The sequence below is a fragment of the Phocoena sinus genome, chromosome 3 (genome assembly GCF_008692025.1).
Source record: "Phocoena sinus isolate mPhoSin1 chromosome 3, mPhoSin1.pri, whole genome shotgun sequence".
Taxonomy (NCBI): domain Eukaryota; kingdom Metazoa; phylum Chordata; class Mammalia; order Artiodactyla; family Phocoenidae; genus Phocoena; species Phocoena sinus.
The window spans coordinates 46,749,951-46,771,211 of record NC_045765.1 but is presented as its reverse complement, the minus strand read 5'-3'; the positions used below and the strand labels follow the sequence as shown (position 1 = coordinate 46,771,211).

General features: G+C 42.4%; 1 protein-coding gene across 1 annotated transcript in view; it reads right to left on the bottom strand.

Moving 5' to 3' along the window:
• Positions 1-244: 244 nt before the first annotated feature.
• Positions 245-21,261, bottom strand: part of SH3TC2 (SH3 domain and tetratricopeptide repeats 2) — a 64,049-nt gene continuing 43,032 nt past the window's right edge. Inside the window, exons 13-17 of the mRNA XM_032629104.1 lie at positions 8,330-8,480; positions 6,149-6,271; positions 4,757-4,907; positions 2,778-2,974; positions 245-1,109 (exon numbers count right to left, since the gene is read on the bottom strand). Coding sequence (XP_032484995.1) covers positions 918-1,109; positions 2,778-2,974; positions 4,757-4,907; positions 6,149-6,271; positions 8,330-8,480 — 814 coding nt within the window. The 3' untranslated portion in view covers positions 245-917. The remainder of the gene's footprint in view (positions 1,110-2,777; positions 2,975-4,756; positions 4,908-6,148; positions 6,272-8,329; positions 8,481-21,261) is intronic.

Genomic DNA, 21,261 nt, shown 5'->3' with positions numbered 1-21,261 from the left:
TCATATACTGTGGTAGGCAGCTTCTCCCCACCTCCTGGGATCCACACCCTTGGTAATGCCCTCGCTATCTGTGTGGGCCGGACCTAGTGACTCATAGATAATTAATAAAATATGCAAAAATAACTAGTTTTCATCTTCCCTCTTATTAAGGAGACAAATGTGTGAATAAATGTAAATGAGCAATATTTAATAATATACACTATTTACATGTAATTTACGTCATAACTTCCTTAGTGCTCAATTTTTAGGCTTTGATGCTTCAGAGCCTTCTCCTGGGTTTATGGGAGGTTATGAGGGAGCAGAGCCTCGGGGCAGGATGGAGATGGTGCCTCCACATCAGACCTCACCTCCTGTGCATTCCACCTGGCCATTCTGAGACTGTGTCTTTTGAGCTAATAGCATGGTGAATTCCCTCCTGCCAGTCCCCGTGACAGGAGGAGTGGCACCCCCTCTCGTTGAATAGAGAAAAAAAACAAGTGACTAGTTTCTCTGCTGGCAAGGGGAGGGGTCTTTCCCTGAGAAAAGTCAGTGAAGGGAACAAAGTCCAATGGGCTGGTCTTCTCTCCAGTGCAATGCCTGATTTCTTCCCTGAGGGAAGGAGACAGCTTTTCTAGGGGCAAGGGTCTCATTTTCTCTAGAACTGTGTGTCTAGAAAGTGCATTTCAGGGTCTGTATGTGTGGAAGGGCCACAGTCTACTGGATAGGTTCTAAACACAAAGCCAGGACCCCTAATCCCTGCTCCACCGTCCATGCCTTGTGTGACCTGGAATGAGCCCTCTCCCTCTGGACTATGCTCTTCCCATTCTGAGATGAGAGGCTGGGCCAGGTGATGACTTGAACCCCGCCCCCAGATTAACAGCCTAGAGCAGAGAGGTAGCTTCTGACCATGCAACTGGTCAGAGATGGGACAGCTGTCCTCAGAGGGCCAGGCCCCCACCACTCAGCCACCGCGCCCTCTCTGAGGAGCGCCCAGAGGGGCTGCTATGCCAGAGGGGGCTCTGGCAGATGTGGTCCAGCCTGGTCCTAATGATGTCCTGCAGCTCCTCGTCACCCAGCAGGACTGCTGCAGCCAGGGCCAGCCGGAAGTATTCAGTGGCATCGTGGGCATCCTAACCCCCAGCATGGGGGCAGAGAAGAGATAGCATTAGCAGACATTTCCAGGAAAGGCTAAGAGGCAGTGCAGGAAAAACTAAGAACACTAGCTTTTGTCTGCCTGACATCCTTTCCCACCCTCTTCTCCTGGTTCCTTGGGGGAATTCCTCCTACCAACTCCACTGCAGTTCTGTGACAGTGCTAACCCTGGCGGCCCTCCTCCTCAGCCACAGGGATAGCACCTTACCCAAGCTCAGACAGTCATGAACCAGCATCACCCTGGGCACAGAGCTTCAGGTATGTGAAAATGACTCAAGCTGACCTGTCCCAGGTCACTCTCTGGGACCTTTTAAGTGTGATCTAACAGAGAAAATGGTTGCTCACCCTTTTAGATGGGTGCTTGAGCCTGTCAATAACTGGAGGAGAAGAGGCCAAGAAACAGAGAGAAGCAGAAACATTCAGAGCCAAGAGATACAGAGAGAGGTGGGGAAATCCATGATGACATTTGAGTACCAGCATCCAGAACTACCTGAAATTAAACTTATACCTGAACTTCCTTGTTCCTTGAGCCAATAAAATCTCCTGCTTTGCTTAAGCTACTTTGAGTTGAGCTCTTTCCCTTGAAATCCCTAGAGCCCTCGGTTGATGCAATCGGATCACACACACATTGTCCCACTTCCTGGGAGCTGTGGGACAAAGACAAGCTCACTGTGGGGGAGTCCTTCACTACCCCATCGTCCCTCCCTAATGGTTGGGATGCAGAACAGGTGGTTCCTCCGGTGAGACTCAAAAAGGGATGACTGGTTCCCGTTAACCCTCATCAGTCAATAATAAATTTAGGCCAGAAACACTCTGGCAAATAAGAAAAAGACAACAGAGCTGCCCTAAGGGTCCCCTGGGGGCCAAACACAGGAATGACTCACAAGCCACTGTATGAAGAGATTAAGCATTGTGCTGGAGCAGACAGAGACCTCTGGTAAGGGCAGCCAGTGCCCAGGGACAAGGTTCAAGGGCCAGAATTGTAACTGAGAATTACAGACCACACACACAGTTCTAGAAGTGGCTGGAAAAATAAGTTCTGGATTCAACTCCAGCAGAGCAAACAGGAGAGTCAGGGCTATGGTCTTCTTAGGACCTAGGCTTACTTACATTCTAAGATCCTGCATGTTATTATCTCAAACATGTTAACACGTACCTAGATTTCTCCTAAAATAGTTTATACAACTTTATAAGAAGTGAGTTGCAATTGACTAATTAATCTATAACATTTTTAGACATACAGTTAAGAATTAATTTTGATTTTAATTTTGGAGCTTATAGTTCTTTTGTTTGGGGGTCTCATGCATTGTTTTGGGTCTCATATATTTTCATAGGTCCTAGAGGAGCTCACAGGCACTAGACCAATGTTCCCATAGTGCCTGACAGATGAAGTGGGCTCAGAAGTCACAGCAGGGCAAGGAAAGAGAAGAACTAGGGCCTGTCTCCTCAGCAGAGATGGGAGCCTCTTTGAGGTCTCCAAGGGGGCTAAGTGAAAAGAGTCATTGCATTCCCAGAGGAGCCACTCCCCACCCTATGAGACAACACTCCCCATCTTACCCCTCTCAGCTTTACCCTGAAGGCTCAGGGTGAGGAAAGAATATAGTTGGACAGTAGCTCTCAGATGACCTTGGAAGCCTGGCTCTTACCTTCAGCTGGTAGAAGGTGAGTTGGCCCAGGCGATAATACACCTTGGCATAGTATAAGGCCTCCTTGGGGCTCTGCAACCAGGGTGGACAGAGCGACAGAGTCTTCAGGTAGCAGTCCTCAGCCATCTCGTACATGTGCAGGGAATAGTACACAGTCGCCAGACGGTGGAAGGCCACCAGCTCCTGCCTCTGATCTCCTAGAAATTGGAAGACTGAGAGAGATATCCTGAAGCCAACACTTTGCATCATTAGTTCACTCATTCATTCTGTACAATTCTCTGAAGATCTACTAGGTATCAGGGATGGAGCTTGGGACATAGCAAACAAAGCAGAAGTCCTGCCCACATGAGGCTTACTGTCTCACAGGACACAGACATTCCTTAAATAACCCCACAAAGGTAAGATTACACCTGTGATAAGTGCTACAAAAGAAAACACAGGGATCTGTGAGAGTGACTAAGTGGAGTATGTGTTCTGGACAAGGTTTTCTGGGACAATTCCTGAGAAACATTTTTTCATTGTGGATGTCACTGTAACTCAGAATTCTGGGAAATAATTATTTCCAAATCTCTGTGATGGGAATGGTGACAAGACTAGCTCGATGGAGTAGCTAAGAATTTCTGACAATGAATAACTTCATATAACAAACGTTTTCTCCACATGAAAGTCTCTCTCTTCAGAGTTCTTCTCTGGGGCTGTCATCAGCAGCCCCTAGTCACCCCCTACCCTTCACCAGCTTTCAGTCTCAAATAAGCTACAGAGACCCATTCACTTTTAACTCATGCTTTAGAATCTTGGTGTCTAAGGGATCTTTGACTTGTTCTGGTTTTGGGTGGATTTCTTGTTTCAATAACTAACTCCTTTAACACAAAGTAGCATTTAAAGAGAACAAATGCTTCCAATTGTGTTTTTGGAGTATTTGCAAGGTGGCTATTTGATGCAACCTAAAAACATCACTTTTAGGCTTCAAAGAGCCAAAAGCCAAAGCTAAAAGAGAAAATCTAACTCTCTGATATGGAAAAGTCCAGTCACAGGGAATCACATGAAATGGTGGATATAGCCTCCTTTCAGCTTCTGCCCAAGGAAGGACAAAGAATGCTCCAGAGGGAGCTGCCTGGGCCCCCAAGGTCTTCCTGAGATTAGCAGACAGTTGCACAAATAAGGTTTTCTGCAGTAAAGGGAGAGGTAGGAAAAGAGAGAGAGCTCTGAAGTGCAATTAAATACAATAAAGTCCAGTACCATCCACATCTCATGCCCTTGAGAATGCCCAGAGGTCCCTTCTAGAATTATCACAGAAGACTCCATTTGCCTTTACATCTAATCAATCCTCCTCTAATAAAACCTGCTTTTCCTCAAGCACCGACATTCAAGATGAGTTTATCTTTTTTCATTCTGCCTCTTTTTTTTCGGTTTTAATGACTTACATTGTTTCTCATTAGCTTTTGTTGTAAATGCAAGTATTTCAGCTACTGAGGGAGTTAGGTTAACAGGAATCTGACCTTCATTTACATTTCAATTCCATAAGAAAATGTGTACTTGACTAATAATTAACTAATTAAAAAGTTAAGGCACAGTGCTTTTGTAATGGGGCACTGCCTGTGCATAGGATAAAATACCATTTACCCTGGACTCAGAATAATACCAATAATACCAACTATAATAATTAGCGTGCACAGGTAACACTTATCAAGGACTTATTATGTACCAAGCACTGTGCTATGGGTTTTACCTGTATTATCATGGGTCTTCATAACAACTGCATGCTGTGGGTGCCATTTTTAATCCTGATTTGGCAATAACAAACTTGAGGTTTATAGATGTTAAGTAGCTTGCTTAACTGGGGGCTCCCTGACACTTCGACCTGGAATTTGAACCCACAGAGTCTGACTCCAGAGCCTATGCGCTTACAACTTTGTTGTCCCTCCTTAGGGAGTGTTACCCCCTCCCATTCAATACCCTGGACAATTAGGACCACCAACCTGCGACTGTGCTGAGTCTGGCCGCCAAGGTGGCAAATTCCAAAGCCTTCTCATAGCCTTCCAGGCTGATCTGCAGCTCTGTCAGCTTGTTGAAAATCCGGAGCTCGGTTTTCACTGCCTTCATCCTCCTTGCTAAGGGAACAGCCCCAGCCTGAGAACAGAGGCACAAGGAACCTTAGTCTAGCTGAGAATCATTGGCACATACCATACTCTAGGAGGCTATACTGCATCCTACTGCCAGGGGTTGAGGGATGGCAGTGACTAAACCCAAGGGGGAGATGGCACCTTCCATGCATGGCTTTTCTCAATTTGCTCTCCTGGTCCTTGCTCTTGGTTGCTCTGCCCGGACCTCAGAGGTGGAAGAACTAGAGGTCATCAGGCTCCCTGAAACTGACAGCAGGAAAGGGATGATGACTTTCCTCAAGGTCACATGAGAAGTTACTCACCCACCAGCTACACGTTCCCTTAGCGCCCACAGTGCTAATCTACAAAGTACATACGTGGAGTATGTGCACAGTGTCTGAGAGTCCCCAGTAAATAGTCATTTCTATTATTTTTATTATGATAGAACTTTGGGCAGGTCACTTCATCTCTCTGAGCCTTAGTTTTCTCATCTATAAAATGCATATGACCAAGAGCACCTCAATAGTCAGGGACATGTTTCTTGTTCACCCCTAGCTCAGTGCCTGGCACATACTGGGTCTTGATGAATGTTTGATGACTGAATAAACAATTGAACAAGCGAATGAATAAGTATCTGAATAAGTGAAATATTAAGATCAAATAAGATAATGAGTTTTCCCAAACTTCAGTCAGTGATGAACAACAATTATGATTCTTCACATATCTGCTTAACATCTGGACATTTATTTAATTAGTATTATTTCTTAAATCAACTGTCTTCTATTTCTTGCCTCATTCTTTGCAATAATATCTGTGATAGCATAGGTTTGATGAACTGGTATTATACATCTTTAATTTTTTAAATATATTCTAATGCATACTTAATGAAAACATAGTAAAGCAAGTGCTCACCCATGGACCAATCATCTCCCACCATACCATGTACATAGGAACATTCTGGTCAACATAAAAGTGTGCTACCAACTGTAAAGTACTATGCACCCAAAAGTTGTAATTATTATGATATATTCTGTCAGGAAAGATACTTTATTTATCAAGCCTGAGAATGACAGAGTTTATCAGCTCCTTCTTTGAGAGCCTGCTAGACTGAAGACAGGGAGAGCCTGTGGGCATTGGATGAGGAAGGGAAGACAAAGAAATACCAGCAAGACAGGGGAAGGGGACGCCAGGCGAAGTCCAAGTGGCCCTGCCCATGTTTGTGCCAGAACCTAGCTAGGGATACTGCTGACTGTGCAGCCCACAACTTACTCGGTAATACTCCACCGCACGATGCCTGTGGCGGGTCCCATTGAAGAACACATCACCTGCTTCCTCGTAGAGCCTGAGAGCCAGGGAGGGCTCCTCTGACTTCAGGGCTTTCTGGATGGCTGCCTGAGTGGGACAGAGACTGCTGTCAAAGGCAGAGAGAAGGACTTTCCAAATGTCCACAGGACTGGCAAGAATGAGATCCTGACCGTTACTCTGCTAAAGTTCCCTGAACCCTAAACTGTCTTTACACTCATAAGGCTAGTAGGATTCACTAGTCCAGCATTTCCCCACCATGCTATGAGAGATTACTTCGGTGGCCCTAGAAATGGTTTTCAGCAGCACACAAACATCTTGTAATAGTTAAGTATTTATTTTAATGTGTTTCAGAAAAAAAGATTAATCATATTCAAAACCTCTGCTTTTAGATAGCATTGTTTAGTGTAAAAAGCTAAGTTGATTTGAAGTTGAGTCAAAGAAAAATAAGTATATAATGGTACAGAGGTACCTGGATATGGCAAAACTATAAACTTGATGTATAAATGACTGAAATTTGGAAAGAGTGATCTCATCCAACACCTACAGTTCCTAGAGGGAGAAACTGAGGCTGAGAATAAGGAGCTTTCAAGTTTACATCAATAGTTAGTGGCAAACAAATGCTAGTATCTTTCAGCCCATTACCCTTCTCCTGGCCCCTATGACCCCTTTATCTTGAACAAGCTACTTCACATTTGCACCTAAACAAAATGTGATGAGAAAGTAGAAAATGTACCACAACATCTGCAGCACAGCCACAGGACCTCAAATATCCTTAGGTAGAAATTATTCACCTCAGTGGGAATAACTGCAGAACATCAAGTCAGGTGGCAGTCTAGGGTTGTGGGTGCCTGGGACCAGTTCTGGACAGTGAATTACTGGGGCAAGATCCCTCAGTTATTTTTATTGCATATGCTGCTACACAAAGATAGAAGCAGTGAGATGGAATCCTAGAGTCAGGAGTTCTGCCACCAAGCAATGAACAACCCCAATAGCTCCCTCTGGGCATTTGTCTCCCGGAGACAGAAAGGCAAGACTGAATTGTCTGCTCTCTGATAATTCTTCCAGCTCTAAAATCCCAAGGCAGAATAGAGTCTGCAAGTAAAAGCTTTAAGTCACACTGCTGGTGTGCAGTTTTAACCACTTACTAGTTGTATCACTTTAGGCAAATTACTCAGCCTCCTTGAGTGTCATCTGTAAAATGGGAATTTCAGTAGAGACTCCTGCTGCATTTGTAATGAGGATTAAACTATATCAAGCACGTGAAGCGTTTAGCAAAGTCTCCCATGCATAGTAAGGCTTCAATCAATGCTATACAACCATTATTAAGTCTCGGTGGAAGTGAATTTGTGCAATTGTAGGTAATAGAGTAAGGGGGAGTAAAAGGGGAGAAAACGAGAAATGGGAAGGAAAAAAAGATAAACAGGCATATTTTTGATGGAGCAAATCTTATATACCATTGTGTCAGTATTGTACAGATAATGATGATGATGAAATACCATTTATTAAGCATTTACTAGGTCCCAAGCACTTAGTTAATGTTTATATGCATATGTTTACTATGCAAATGTTATACCTAATCTTTATTAGAGACAGGTCCAGCCATGAAGAAACTGAGGCCCAGAGAGCTCACGTAGCAAGCCCAAAGTCACACGGTTCATAATCAATGGCCCTGTGATTTGATTCCACACCTATCTTTTTTAAAGCCCAGGTACTTAATCACTATACTATGTTATATCTCAGATATTAAAGATATGCAAACTAAAAAATCATAAAAGAACAATAATGTTAATACCACACACATGTCAACCTTCCCTCAAACTGCAGCAAAACCCTGAAGTCAAGGTGTGTGTCAAGTTTTGGAAAAATGGATAAAACTGACATGACAGATGAACGAGTCTCCCACCATGTTCTTTGCGAGCTCACACATGCATATGGGACTCGGGGACTGGCCCTTTGCTGCTTGTATTCAGCCTGCCAGACCACCTTGGTTTCCATCTTGGGTTCAGGGAGCAGCCCAGAGTTGACCGTCCCTCCAAGGGCTTGACGAGGACATCACCTCTCCCTAGTTCTAGCTGATCACTTTGGAGGGTACAGCTGCCTCCCCGCATGGCCCAGGTCAGCAGATAAGCTCTGCAGGAGGCCTACCTGCAGGTACAGCTCCACCAGCTCGTCTTCCTGCATGAGGTAGTGGAGTCGCCCAGCCCCAAGCCAGGCCTCAGCAGCCTTGTCTCTCTCCCCCAGGTCAACGAAGATACGCAGGCTCTCCTTGATGCAGGTGAGGGACCTCCTAAGGGACCTGGGGGTGGACATGGACTCGTAAGGTATGAGGGTTCAAAGGGGCCCAGACTCACTCTGCACAGGAGGAAACTGAAGCTCTGGCAGGGGAACAACATTGTTTCAGAACACACAGAGAGATGGAGGACTGATCTGAATCTTGGATCTGCCTAAACCAGCTGTGAGAACTTGAGAAAGTACAGAATCTCTCTGTGACTTGGTTTTCCCATCTGTAAGATGGGGATAAACTGTACCCGCCTCAGAGGATGGCTGTGAGGATTAAATGAGATAGAGTGCTTAGAACGGTGCCTACCATAGAGTAAGCACTTGATGAATGCTTAAATGTTAGTTATCATTTTTATTATTACTGGCCCATGGTCCACCCAACTTTTGACTACTCTATAACATTTTTTCTTAAGACCCTAACACAGTGGATGCCAAATGCATATTTATTGAATAAATCACAAAAGAATGACCACAGTGGTAACTTTATTTATTTTTTTTTTATTTTACTTTATTTTTGGCCGCGCTGGGTCTTCATTGCTGCACACAGGCTTTCTCTGGTTGTGGCGAGCTGGGACTACTCTTTGTTGCGGTGCACGGGCTTCTCATTGCGGTGGCTTCTCTTGTTGCAGAGTGTGGGCTCTAGGCACGCAAGCTTCAGTAGTTGCAGCACACAGGCTTCAGTAGTTGCAGCACACGGGCTCAGTAGTTGTGGCACGCAGGCCCTAGAGCATGCGGGCTTCAGTACTTGCAGTGCGTGCGCCCTAGGGAGCACAGGCTTCAGTAGTTGTGGCTCACAGGCTCTAGAGCACAGGCTCAGTAGGTGTGGCGCACGGGCTTAGCTGCTCTGTGGCATGTGGGATCTTCCTGGACCAGGGATCGAACCTGTGTCCCCTCCATTGGCAGGTGGATTCCTAACCACTGCGCCAGCAGGGAAGTCCCATAGTGGTAACTTTAAATCGTCAAAAAGATTTTGATGTTTGTATAAGAAGAGAAATCAAAGAAGGGTGAAAGTTTTGGTGCTTAACAGAGTACTCTTTAATTATCTGGAAGTTGTTTATGTAGAAAACTCTTGCTCCATGTCAGGAATTAATGAAGAAATGAGGCATAGGTAATGCAGTGTTGAACAGGTTCAGAATTCCAGAACAAGAATCAGCCCTGGGCATCACCTAGATAGTAGTTCTCAACTCCATCAGTAATCAGAATCATCTGGAAACTCTTTAAACATGCATACACAGGCGAAGTCACCCCAATGTGTTGACCTGTCATGCTAGACTGGGACACTCTAGCTCAGGCACCAGCATTTTGTCAAAGCTCCTTATTAGTTACTATTGTGACTCTATTGTGCAGCTTGGGTTGAGACTCTCTTCTTTTTCTACAGAGAAAACAGGCCCGGAGATGGGAGGTGACTTGCACAAGGTTGCACACCACACTGGGGGACAATCAAAGGCCAGAACTCTGCTCTCCTGAGTCCCAGTCCAGGACTCGTCCCACAATACCCATATTCCTCACACTGTGATTCATGGCCCACCTGCACCAGCATTACCTGTGGAGCTTATTAAAAACACAGACTCCCAGAGCTCCCTCAGACTGACTGAATCAGAATCATCATGGTAACCAGCCAGGAATCTGAATTTCTTAGACACACCCAGGTTATGCTCCCGTGCATTGAAGTTTGAGAACCACTGCACCAAACCATGCAAATCCTTCTAGAAACACTGACCGTTACCCCCCAAGTCTGTAAACAGGAGGTCCTCCTCAAACATGGCTACCATCTCATGATGGGCAACCCAGCCCCCAGGCCCCCTTGTGCACAGTGATGGAAACAAGCATTGCTTGTGACTAATGAGGCCCTGATTCATCTTGGCAATGAGGCAGCTATTAGCCTTCTGTAGAAAGTGCCAGGCATTTGGCCCTTGTAAGTCCTGAGAAGAAAGACCTCTAGTTTTCCCTATTGCCCTGCTCTTGACATGATATTTATTGACATCAACGATGGGCACTGGCCACCCTCTGTCAAGAATCAGAATGTCAGACTTGCTGCTCAGACTGTGCTGTGAGCTGAGAAGCTGCACACTGTGCTGAGGTGGTCACCAACCTCCTTGGCCTGATAACCACAGGCCTCCTTTACTATAGGAAGCCCTGTCCTTCTCTCACCCACTCCATGTCCACCAAATGCCCAGCAGGGCTAACAGGTTCTGCAGGCCTGGGCTCTACTGCTCTCCCTACTCCCACTGGAAGAGTTAATGAAGAGAGGAGCCATACATCTCATCCTGATCCTATTTCCTGCTCTGTTTTTGTTTACTACCATTTGCTGTCCTGGGAGACCCCTGGGCTATGGTTGTTTCCTCCAGACCCCCAGGGAGCAAGATTTGGGTTATCACAGAGAAGCCAACTCACAGAACAGGCATTACGATCATAGAATTTTTCTCTCTGAGCTCACTATGACCGTGGAAGAGAGGAGGTCAGTATTCCTCTCCAGGAAACACCCGATGGGGGAAGGCAGGACTTACAGAGACCCAGATGCTCACATTGCACTATCAAGACTCTATGTGAGGGCTTCCCTGGTGGCGCACTGGTTAGGAATCCGCCTGCCAATGCAGGTTCGTGCCCTGGTCTGGGAAGGTCCCACATGCCATGGAGCAACTAAGCCTGTGTGCCACAACTACTGAGCCTGCCAGCCACAACTACTGAGCCCACGTGCTACAACTACCGAAGCCCATGTGCCTAGAGCCCGTGCTCCGCAACAAGAGATGCCACGGCAATGAGAAGCCTGCGCAACGCAAAGAAGAGTAGCCCCTGCTCGCCACAACTAGAGAAAGCCCATGCGCAGCAACAAACACCCAATGTAGCCAAAAATAATAAAATAAATAAAATAAATGCATATTAAAAAAAAGACTCTACGTGCATGGGTTTTCCAAAGACCACTGCCTCCACTAAGTCTTATACCTGATCCATGACTCCAATAAAAGACAAATGCCTTATGGTTTAGAATTGGGAAGTGGTCTCCAGCTTCCTTGGTTGTTTCCTATCACCATTCACCACCCCGTGTGTTTATATCTGTCACTATATCACCCACCAGATAAGCCACTAGCTTGGCCTGGAATGTCCCAGCACCCCAGTTCCTCCAGCCACCACCTGCAGGCTCTAGGTGTGGGCTCAGCTCCCAAATCAAAGAAGTAAGGAGCACGGCCGGTGGAACAGCATGAATTCAGTCTTGATCTGAAGTCTCATGTATTCCCGGCCAGCTATGCCTGGGCCCTGGCATGGTATCTCCTCTCCTCTCAAACCCTCAGTTTTCTCTTTTTCTCATTTTTCCTGCCCCCAAAGTTCAATCTCTGTGGCTGAGTCCTTGTTTCTTCCTTCCTGTGTGGACATCAGCCATGAGCCTGTGGTGAGGTGACCTCAATACACCTGCATTCCCAGACTTCCTCTTACCAACCCCTGCTGCGGTTTTCCAGATCCCTGCCCTGCCTGGATGAATGTTTGACCTCTGGCCAGAGCCCAGCCTCCACTAACTGGTCTTATCCTGTTTCCATAATGAGAATTGCCACTCACACGGGGCTGACCCTGGGCCAGGTGCTGCGATACAAACTTTCAGTACACATTCTCTCATTTACTCTTCACAGAAACCCCAAGGCATGAGACTTCTTAGCCCATTTCGTACATAAAGAAACCCAGTGCGTTTTTAAAAACGTGTCCTTGTTTGCACTGCTCATTTCTAAAGTTTTATGTTGAGCTCTCTGCTGCTTTGTCTTGTAATAACAGCAATGACAGCAAATGTTACTTAACATTTATTGACCACTTAGCATGTGCTAGGGGCTTTACATGCCTAATTTCATTTAATCATCACAACACCACTAAGAGAGCAGTACTATTATCATATCTATTTACAAATGGGAAAAATAAGGCTTTGAAGGGTAAGTAACACAGACCAGGTAATAAACCCTGAGATCTAAATCCCAGGATCTAACCCTGAGAATGGACTCCACAGCCCCCTACAAACCCTCAAGCAGTGCTCAATTTCTGGCTCAGAAATCAGCTTGTGCGAAGGTTTTGCTTATTTTACCACTTTAACAACTTCAAAATTTTGAAGGACATAAGCTACCTCACACCCTGAACAAAGCACCCCATCATCAAAAATTGGGTAGTGCGGTACATCCTAGCCTTGTGATCAAACGAGAACGTGTCAGCAAAAGCAATTCTTTCCTTGTTTATGATTCTAAAAATGTTAGGGATTAGTCATATTAACTATACTGAAAACCAAATATTGAAGCATTTTTTTTTCAGTTCCACAGAAGTAAGATGCACAGGATAAGAATAAAAGCCAGGAATAAGGACTTATAGGCTACTATTGTATTCACATGCAAAGAATCATTATTTTGCAAAGACCTGCTGCATGCAAGGCATTTCTTTCTAAAAAATAATATGCACACCCTCTGTGGCACTTAGCACCATTTATGTGATACCTCTGGCGATTATGTATATAATATCTACTTCCTGAACTAGATGATAAGCATTGTGAGCTCAGGGACTATATCTCATTTGTCCAGTTTTTAGCACAGTGCCTGGACCATAGTAGATGTTCAGCAAGTATCTGTTGAATCTATCCAATAGAGCCACAAAGTTCTCATGGACCTCACCTGGTTCAGCTCTAGAACTGAGTCTATAGACATTCTAGAGTACAGTCTGTATTGTGTCACCTGGGGACAGAAGACAAGACCCCCTAAAGACCTTTCTCATTAAGCATTGAAAAACTTCATCAAACTAAATTCTGTAGTCATCACCCTGAAGGCAGAGAAAGCAAGACTCAGAAGGTACTGAACAGAGGGACAGCAAAGTATCCCAAGACAAAATCCTGAAGGCTGAGCCAAAGTTTCCACCATCTACCTGCCCTCCCTTACTATCCACCATCACTAAAACCTACAGAAAACCTTTCAAATAGGAGGAATATAAATAAGTAAAAAAGCAGTAATGGGTGGTGAAAACCACCTTAAATTAAGGATTCAGGGATCTGCGCTAATACCAGTGAGGCAGGTAGTATAAGCAGTCTGGACTCTCCATAGCAGGCAGAGGTCAGAGCAGAAGACAAATGAGGCCATTCTCATCCATACAATTCTGAGAGGTTTCACCATACCGTCATCTACACCTACTGCTTATTGAGGGTGAAAATTATTGGCTGAGCAGGCAGAATACATACAGAGTAGTTAAGGACAAGCACTCTAGGCCAAGGGTTGGCAAACTATGGCCCATGAGCCAAATCCAGCCTTCCACCTGCTTTTGTAAACAAAGTCTTATGGGAACACAGCCACATTCATTTATATAGTATCTGTGGCTGTTTTCACACTACAACTGCAGAACAGAGTAGTGAGAGAGACCACATGGACAGACAGCCTAAAACATTTCCTATCTGAGTTTTTATTAGTGTGCTGACTCTTGTTCTAGACACAGATTGGGTATCAAGCTCTGCTGTGTGGCTTCATGCAAGTTACTATTTTTTTTTTTTACATCTTTATTGGAGTATAATTGCTTTACAATGGTGTGTTAGTTTCTGCTGTATAACAAAGTGAATCAGTATACATATACATATGTCCCCATATCTCTTCCCTCTTGCGTCTCCCTCCCTCCCACCCTCCCTATCCCACCCCTCTAGGTGGTCACAAAGCACCAAGCTGATCTCCCTGTGCTACGTGGCTGCTTTCCACTAGCTATCTATTTTACGTTTGGTAGTGTATATATGTCCATGCCACTCTCTCGCTTTGTCACAGTTTACCCTTCCCCCTCCTCATATCCTCAAGTCCATTCTCTAGTAGGTCTGTGTCATTATTCCTGTCTTACCCCTAGGTACTTCATGACTTTTTTTTCTTCTTAAATTCCATATATATGTGTTAGCATACAGTATTTGTCTTTCTCTTTCTGACTTACTTCACTCTGTATGACAGACTCTAGGTCCATCCACCTCATTACAAATAGCTCAGTTTCATTTCTTTTTATAGCTGAGTAATATTCCATTGTATATATGTGCCACATCTTCTTTATCGATTCATCCGATGATGGACACTTAGGTTGTTTCCATCTCCGGGCTATTGTAAATAGAGCTGCAATGAACATTTTGATACATGACTCTCTTTGAATTAAGGTTTTCTCAGGGTATACGCCCAGTAATGGGATTACTGGGTCATATGGTAGTTCTAATTTTAGTTTTTTAAGGAACCTCCATACTGTTCTCCATAGTAGCTGTACCAATTCACATTCCCACCAGCAGTGCAAGAGTGTTCCCTTTCCTCCACACCCTCTCCAGCATTTATAGTTTCTAGATTTTTTGACGATGGCCATTCTGACTGGTGTGAGATGATATCTCATTGTAGTTTTGATTTGCATTTCTCTAATGATTTAATGATGTTGAGCATTCTTTCATGTGTTTCACGGCAGTCTGTATATCTTCTTTGGAGAAATGTCTAGTTCTCAATTTCTATGACTCTTTCTCCCTCGTATGGTCATCCTGAGATTGCACACTGCTTGGTAATCAGTGCATGCTCACTGAATGCCTTCTGTTACTATTATGACCATCATTTTCAATACGGATGCTGACTGTGCCAGTCCAGAGGCCCACTGCAACCCCGTACCCCCATCCAACCTCCACATCCCCTCCTGGGGGATAGGCTGTAGTCCTCTCTCTCCTTAATACCTATACCCAGAGAAACATCAAACTCAGTCTGTGAAACCTACGGAATATCTTTCAAATGTATCCTCACCTTTCCATTGCTATGGCTATTCCCTTGGCCCAAAATGGTATTCTCTTACCCTTCCCCACTTTTCAAAATCTTTCCTATCCCTCCAGGGCATCTTTAAATGCTATCACCTTTATGAAGTTTTCCCTGACAGATGCGCCAACCCGCAGCTGAAAGTGTTCTTTCCTCTCCCTCCAAACCTGCCCCTGCAGATGCCTGTCATCTCGCCCATGAACGCTTCCTGCCTTTGCCTGCTATGGCTTTGAGCTTTGTGAGAATGGAAATCCCATGGGGGTAGTTTAGTTGAAAAAATGTGTCCATTACATCAAAACCCACTTAATAAATTTCTCCTAGAAATCAGTGCTAGGAACAAATCTGCTCCAACAGATACATTTGTTTATATTCTTTTATCAGACAGTGGGAGCCTCCTATGGTTTTTCCCCTTTTACCTCAGCTACCAGGAAGCTTAGAGCAAAATTACAGTAACCACCTCCAGGTGCATGGAAACACCTGTTAATCTACATCTGTTAGCTGGTCTTTGTTATTTTTTTTCACGAAGGCTTTGTAGGAGTAGGTGATTTATACATGCTAAATAAACATAGCATTAATAGCAGTTCTCCTTGATGAACTGAGCATCCTGAAAAGGGATAACCACCTTATGTTTGCAGAGGCTTCCTCTGACACCTAAGGTACTTCCCATCTTCCTCTTAGTATTGCTCATATTAGTGGGAAAGGAGGAAAAGTGGATGTTTATTTCCTCCCAATTATACAAATACGAATCTCAGATATTAGAATTATAGAATACTAGGATTAAAAAATCCTAATCTGGATCAACTTCCAGAATGATGAACTAAGGATCTCCGAAAATCAATCCCCCACAAGAGCGATGAGAACCTGGGCAAAAATTGTCACAACCAACTTTTCAGAACTCTGGAAATTAACAAAAGGCTTGCAACTATTCAAGGAGTGGTTGCCCAAGAACAACAGCTGAATCTCCTTAAGAATAGTGACTTTTGCTGCTTTTTAAGCTGCTCTAGAGACATCTTCTCTCCCCGGCTCTGTGACAGCCTTAAAAACTAAAAGCCTCTCAACCATGGTAGCTGGCAAAACAAGCAGCCTAGCGCCACTGAAAAGAGCACAATGAGTGTGGAATTCCCCAGCATTCTATCCCCAGGGAATTGTCACTATTTTACCTGCTTGGAAGTTCACTGAAAGCCTCCACTCACAGGGCTTGTTATATATAAACTAACTCAGAGATCGCTCAGTATAAAACAATCTTTTCCCTGAGGTGTTTGTCCAAAAAGATCAGCAGCAATTGTTTAACACTGCTGCTGTCTGAGGTGGTGAAAACATTTGGAGCAAACAATAAGCTGACAAAAAATAAAAAACAAAAGGAAAAGCTGGGAAATGAAATGTCTATTGGAGGCTTTGAAAAGCTCCAACGTAATCCCAGGAATCTAAAAGACCACACGAGTATAAAACTGTGTGCACGCCAAGGAAACCCCTGAGGTTGTTATTAATTAAGATGTTAATTATAATCCCCAGGGTAACCACTAAGAAAAGAGCTGAAAGAAACATAGTAAAAGAAATGACAAATTTAAAATGGAACAACAGAAAATATCTATTTAACACAAAAGAAAGAAGAAAAGGAAGAATTTTCAAAAGATATAAGAAACATAGAAAACAAATAGCAAAACAGGCAGACATGAATCCCACCTTACCAGTAATTACATCAAGTGTAAATGGATTGACCACTCCACTCAAAAGATATTGGCAGAATGGATTTTTAAAAACAAACAATAAAATAACAAAAAATAAGACTCAACTGTATGCTGTCTACAAGAGATACACTTTAGTTTGAAAGACACAAACAGATTAAAAAAGTATGGAAAACTTTTGGATACACCATCCAACAAGACCTTGAATGGCTATACTAATATCAGATAAAAATAACAAAATTGCCACGAAAGACAATAAAGAAAAGTTTATAATGATAAAAGAGTCATTCCATTCGGAAGATATAACAATTAGAAAAATAAGGCATCCAAAAATAGAGTCTCAAAGTACATGAAGAAAAAGCTGACACACTTGAAGGGAGAAATAGGCAATTCAACCACAATAATTGGAGATTTAAATACCCCACTTTCAATAATGGATAGAACTAGACATGAGAACAAAAGGAAATAGAAGACTTTAGCTATAAATCAATTAGACCTAACAGACATCTCTAAAAACAATGCAAATAATGGCAGATACACATTCCTCTCAAGTGCACATGGAACATCCTCCAGAATAGACCATATGGTAGGCCTTTCTCAATAAATTTAAAAGGAAATCATACAAAGTATGTTCTCCCACCACAACTGAATGATATCAGAAATTGATAACAAAAGGAAATTTGGGAAATTCACAAATATGTGAAACTTAAACAAACACACTCCTAAATAACCAAGGGGTCAAAGAAGAAATCACAAGGGCTATTAGAAAATACTTTGAGATGAATGAAAACAGAAATACAACACACCAAAACTGGAGTAAATGGAGTGAAAGCAGTGATCAGAGAGAAACTTGTAGCTGTAAATATTTATATTAAAGAAGAAGAAAGATCTTGAATCAATAACCTAACATTCTACCTTACGACACTTGAAAAAAAAAAAGAGCAAGGTAAAACCAAAGCAAGCACAATTAAGAAAAATAATAAATATTAAATCAGAAAAAAAGATGTAGAGAATAGAAAAACAATGGAGAAAATCAATAAAATCAAAGGTTGGTTCCTTTAAAAGCTTTTGTTAGTCTGGTCAAGAAAAATACAATAAAAGACTATGAACTAAAGTGGTGACATTACTACTAACAGAAATAATTACAGAAATAAAAAGAATACATATAAAAATCAGCTGTATTTCTATACAGTCAATGAACAATCTGAAAGTGAAATTCAGAAGACAATTCCATGTACAATAGCATCAAAAACTACTTCAGAATATTTAACAAAAGGAGTGCAAAAATAATATTCTAAAACTACAACACACTGTTGAAAGGGGTTAAAGCATGCCTAAATAAATGAAAAGACATTCCAGGTTCATGAATTGGAAGGCATGATGCTGTTAAGATGGCAATATTACCCAAATTGATCTACAGATTCAACATTATCCCTATCAAAATCCCAGCTGGCTTCTTTGCAGAAATTGAAAGCTGACGCTAAATTTCATATGGAAAGGCAAGGGACCCCAAATAGCCAAAACAACCTTGAAAAAGAATAACAAGTTTGGGAGACTCACACTTCCCAATTTAAAACTTACCATGAAGCAATAATAAACACAATAGTGTAGTCGGGCATAGGCCAGACATATAGATATATGGAATAGAATTTAGCACCCAGAAATAAACCCTTACATTTATGGTCGACTGATTTTAAACAAGGGTGCTGAAAACATTCAATGGGGAAAAATAATTTTTTCAAAACGTGGAACTTGGGCAACCGGATATTCACACAAAAGAATCAAACTGGACCCCTATCTCACACCATAATCAAAAATTAACTCAAAACAGCTGATTGACCCAAATGTAAGGGCTAAAATGACAAAATGCGTAGAGGGAAACAAAGAGGTGAATTTTTGTGATCTTAGATTAGGCAACGATTAAAAAAATAGATAAACTGAACATCAAAATTAAAAACACTTGTGCTTCAAAAGATGCCATCTAGGAAGTGAAAAGAAAACATATGGATTGGGAGAAAATATTTGCAAATCATATATCTGATAAGAGATTTTTACCAGAATACATAAAGAACTCTTACAGCTCAAAAATTAAACAACAAACAACACAAAAACGGGGCAAAGAATTTAAAGAGACATTTCTCCAAAGATATACAAATGACCAGTAAGCACATGAAACGAAGGTCAACATATTAGTCATTAGGGAAGGTAAATCAAACCCACAATGAGATATCACTTCATACCTAACAGGGTGGCTAAAATAAAAAAGACACACAATAACAAGTATTAGCAAGAATGTGGAGACATTGGTGCTCTCATACTTTGGTCAAAGGAATGCAAAATGGTGTAGCTGCTTTGGCAGTTCTCCAGAAGTTTATCTATAGAGTTACCATATGACCCTGAAATTCTGCTCCTAGGTACATACACAAGAGAATTGGAAAAATATATTCACACAAAAACTTGTTCAGGAATGTACACAGCAGCATTAATCATAATAGCCACAAAGTTGCAACAACTCAAATGTCTTTCAACTTATGACTAGATAAGTAAACGTGATATATCCACACAACAGACTAATACTCAGCAATAAAAAGGAATGAAGTACTGATACATGTGACAACACGGATAAACCTTGAAAACATTACCCAAAGTGAAAGAAGCCAGTCACAAAAGGCCATATCTTGTATGATTCCATTTATATGAAATGTTCAGAATTGGCACATCCATAGAGACAGAAAGTAGATTAGTAGTCGCCAGGCTAGGTAGGGGTGGGTTAATGAGAAGTGACTACTAATGGGTATAGGGTTTCTTTTGGGAGTCATGAAAATGTTCTGAAATTAGATAGTGGTAATGGTTACAAAACTCTGTGAATATGCTAAAGATCACTGAACTGTATATTTAAAAGACAATTTTATGCTATATGATTACATCTCAATAAAGCTATTATAAAAAGCTCAATTCGGGGCATTCTTCTGTAAGAGTCCTGAGTAACCAGCCTCTACTTGAATACTTGTAATGATAACACTCTCTCATCTACATAGGGTAGACTACTCCATTTTTGGACAGTTCTTTTGAAAATTGTTTTCCTAAGCATTAAATTCCCCACCATCTACCACAGTACCCAGTACATCAGAAGGGCTCCTATAGTAGAATAAAATGCTGGATCAACATTTCATAGTGATATTTTTAAATGAAAAAAGTAACATGAGAGTATATTATGTAACAGAGCTTCTATCATAATCCCACTTAAGTAACTAAAAATGTGCAAATTATATATACCTAACATATATTTAATATAGAGGATATGTATCATATATAATCTTTCATATGTATAGAATATTTCTTGATGGATATTTAAAAATCTTTAAGTAGTTACTTCTGAAGAGTCTTAGGGAAAGGGAGGTTGCAATAAGACCTTTATTTTTCAACTATAACCTTCAGTACTGGTTTAATTTTTTTTTTACCATAAGCAAATATTATAATAGAATTTTAAACAACTTAAATTTTAGGAAAAAAATTTATTTTTGATTTGGGTGGTAATCCCTGATATTCCAGTTCACTATCTGTGACTTGGGTCCTTATCAGTGCAAACTCCCTGAGAAAAGACCCACTCTGTTCTGTAGCTAATGCTCTGTAGGCCAGGCTCTAAACAGGCGGTTGGAAAGGGAATCTGAGGTTCCACTGACGGCCGTCTGCCGACTGTAATTGTCACTGAAGACCAGAAAGTCTGCCTCCAAGTTGCAAGCACCATTTTTCCCTTACCTGAATCCTGTGCAAAGAAACCAAGGGCTCCCTCGGGCAAACTCCCTCATTCTCCATCTGAATCTCCTCTCTGGCAGCCAAGTCAGCCAAGTCAGTGTGCAGCCTGCAGCTCAGGGCTGTAAGCTAGTGGACTAAATAAATAATTTACTAACTACTTGGCTGCCCACACAAACATGTATGTCTCCCTGTTCTATGCCAGACACGAGGTCTGCCCAGATGGAGTTTATAGTTACTACATCAAGACCTTCTGAAGCTACTGCAGAGTCTTTCAAAACCCCCAAAAGTTTAGGTCTTTGATCTTGAAGCCTCACATCTTTAAGAATCTGCCTCCAAACTTCAAGACTCTCTGGAGGAATTCTTATACTAATAGGGCTATTGCCGGTGTCAGCATAGCATAGCTGGCTGGTCCTAGGCCTAACATTTTAGAACTAGAAGGCACCTCATTCAATTTAACCTTATAAATGGGGCAACCAAGAGACTTCTTTAAGGACATGTTATTAGCTCATGGCAGGCTCAGGTTTCCTGACTCCTAATCCAGTTTTGGTCACTCCTCTCCCTCTCTGTGGCCTGTGACTTCCTCCAGACACTTCTTGGA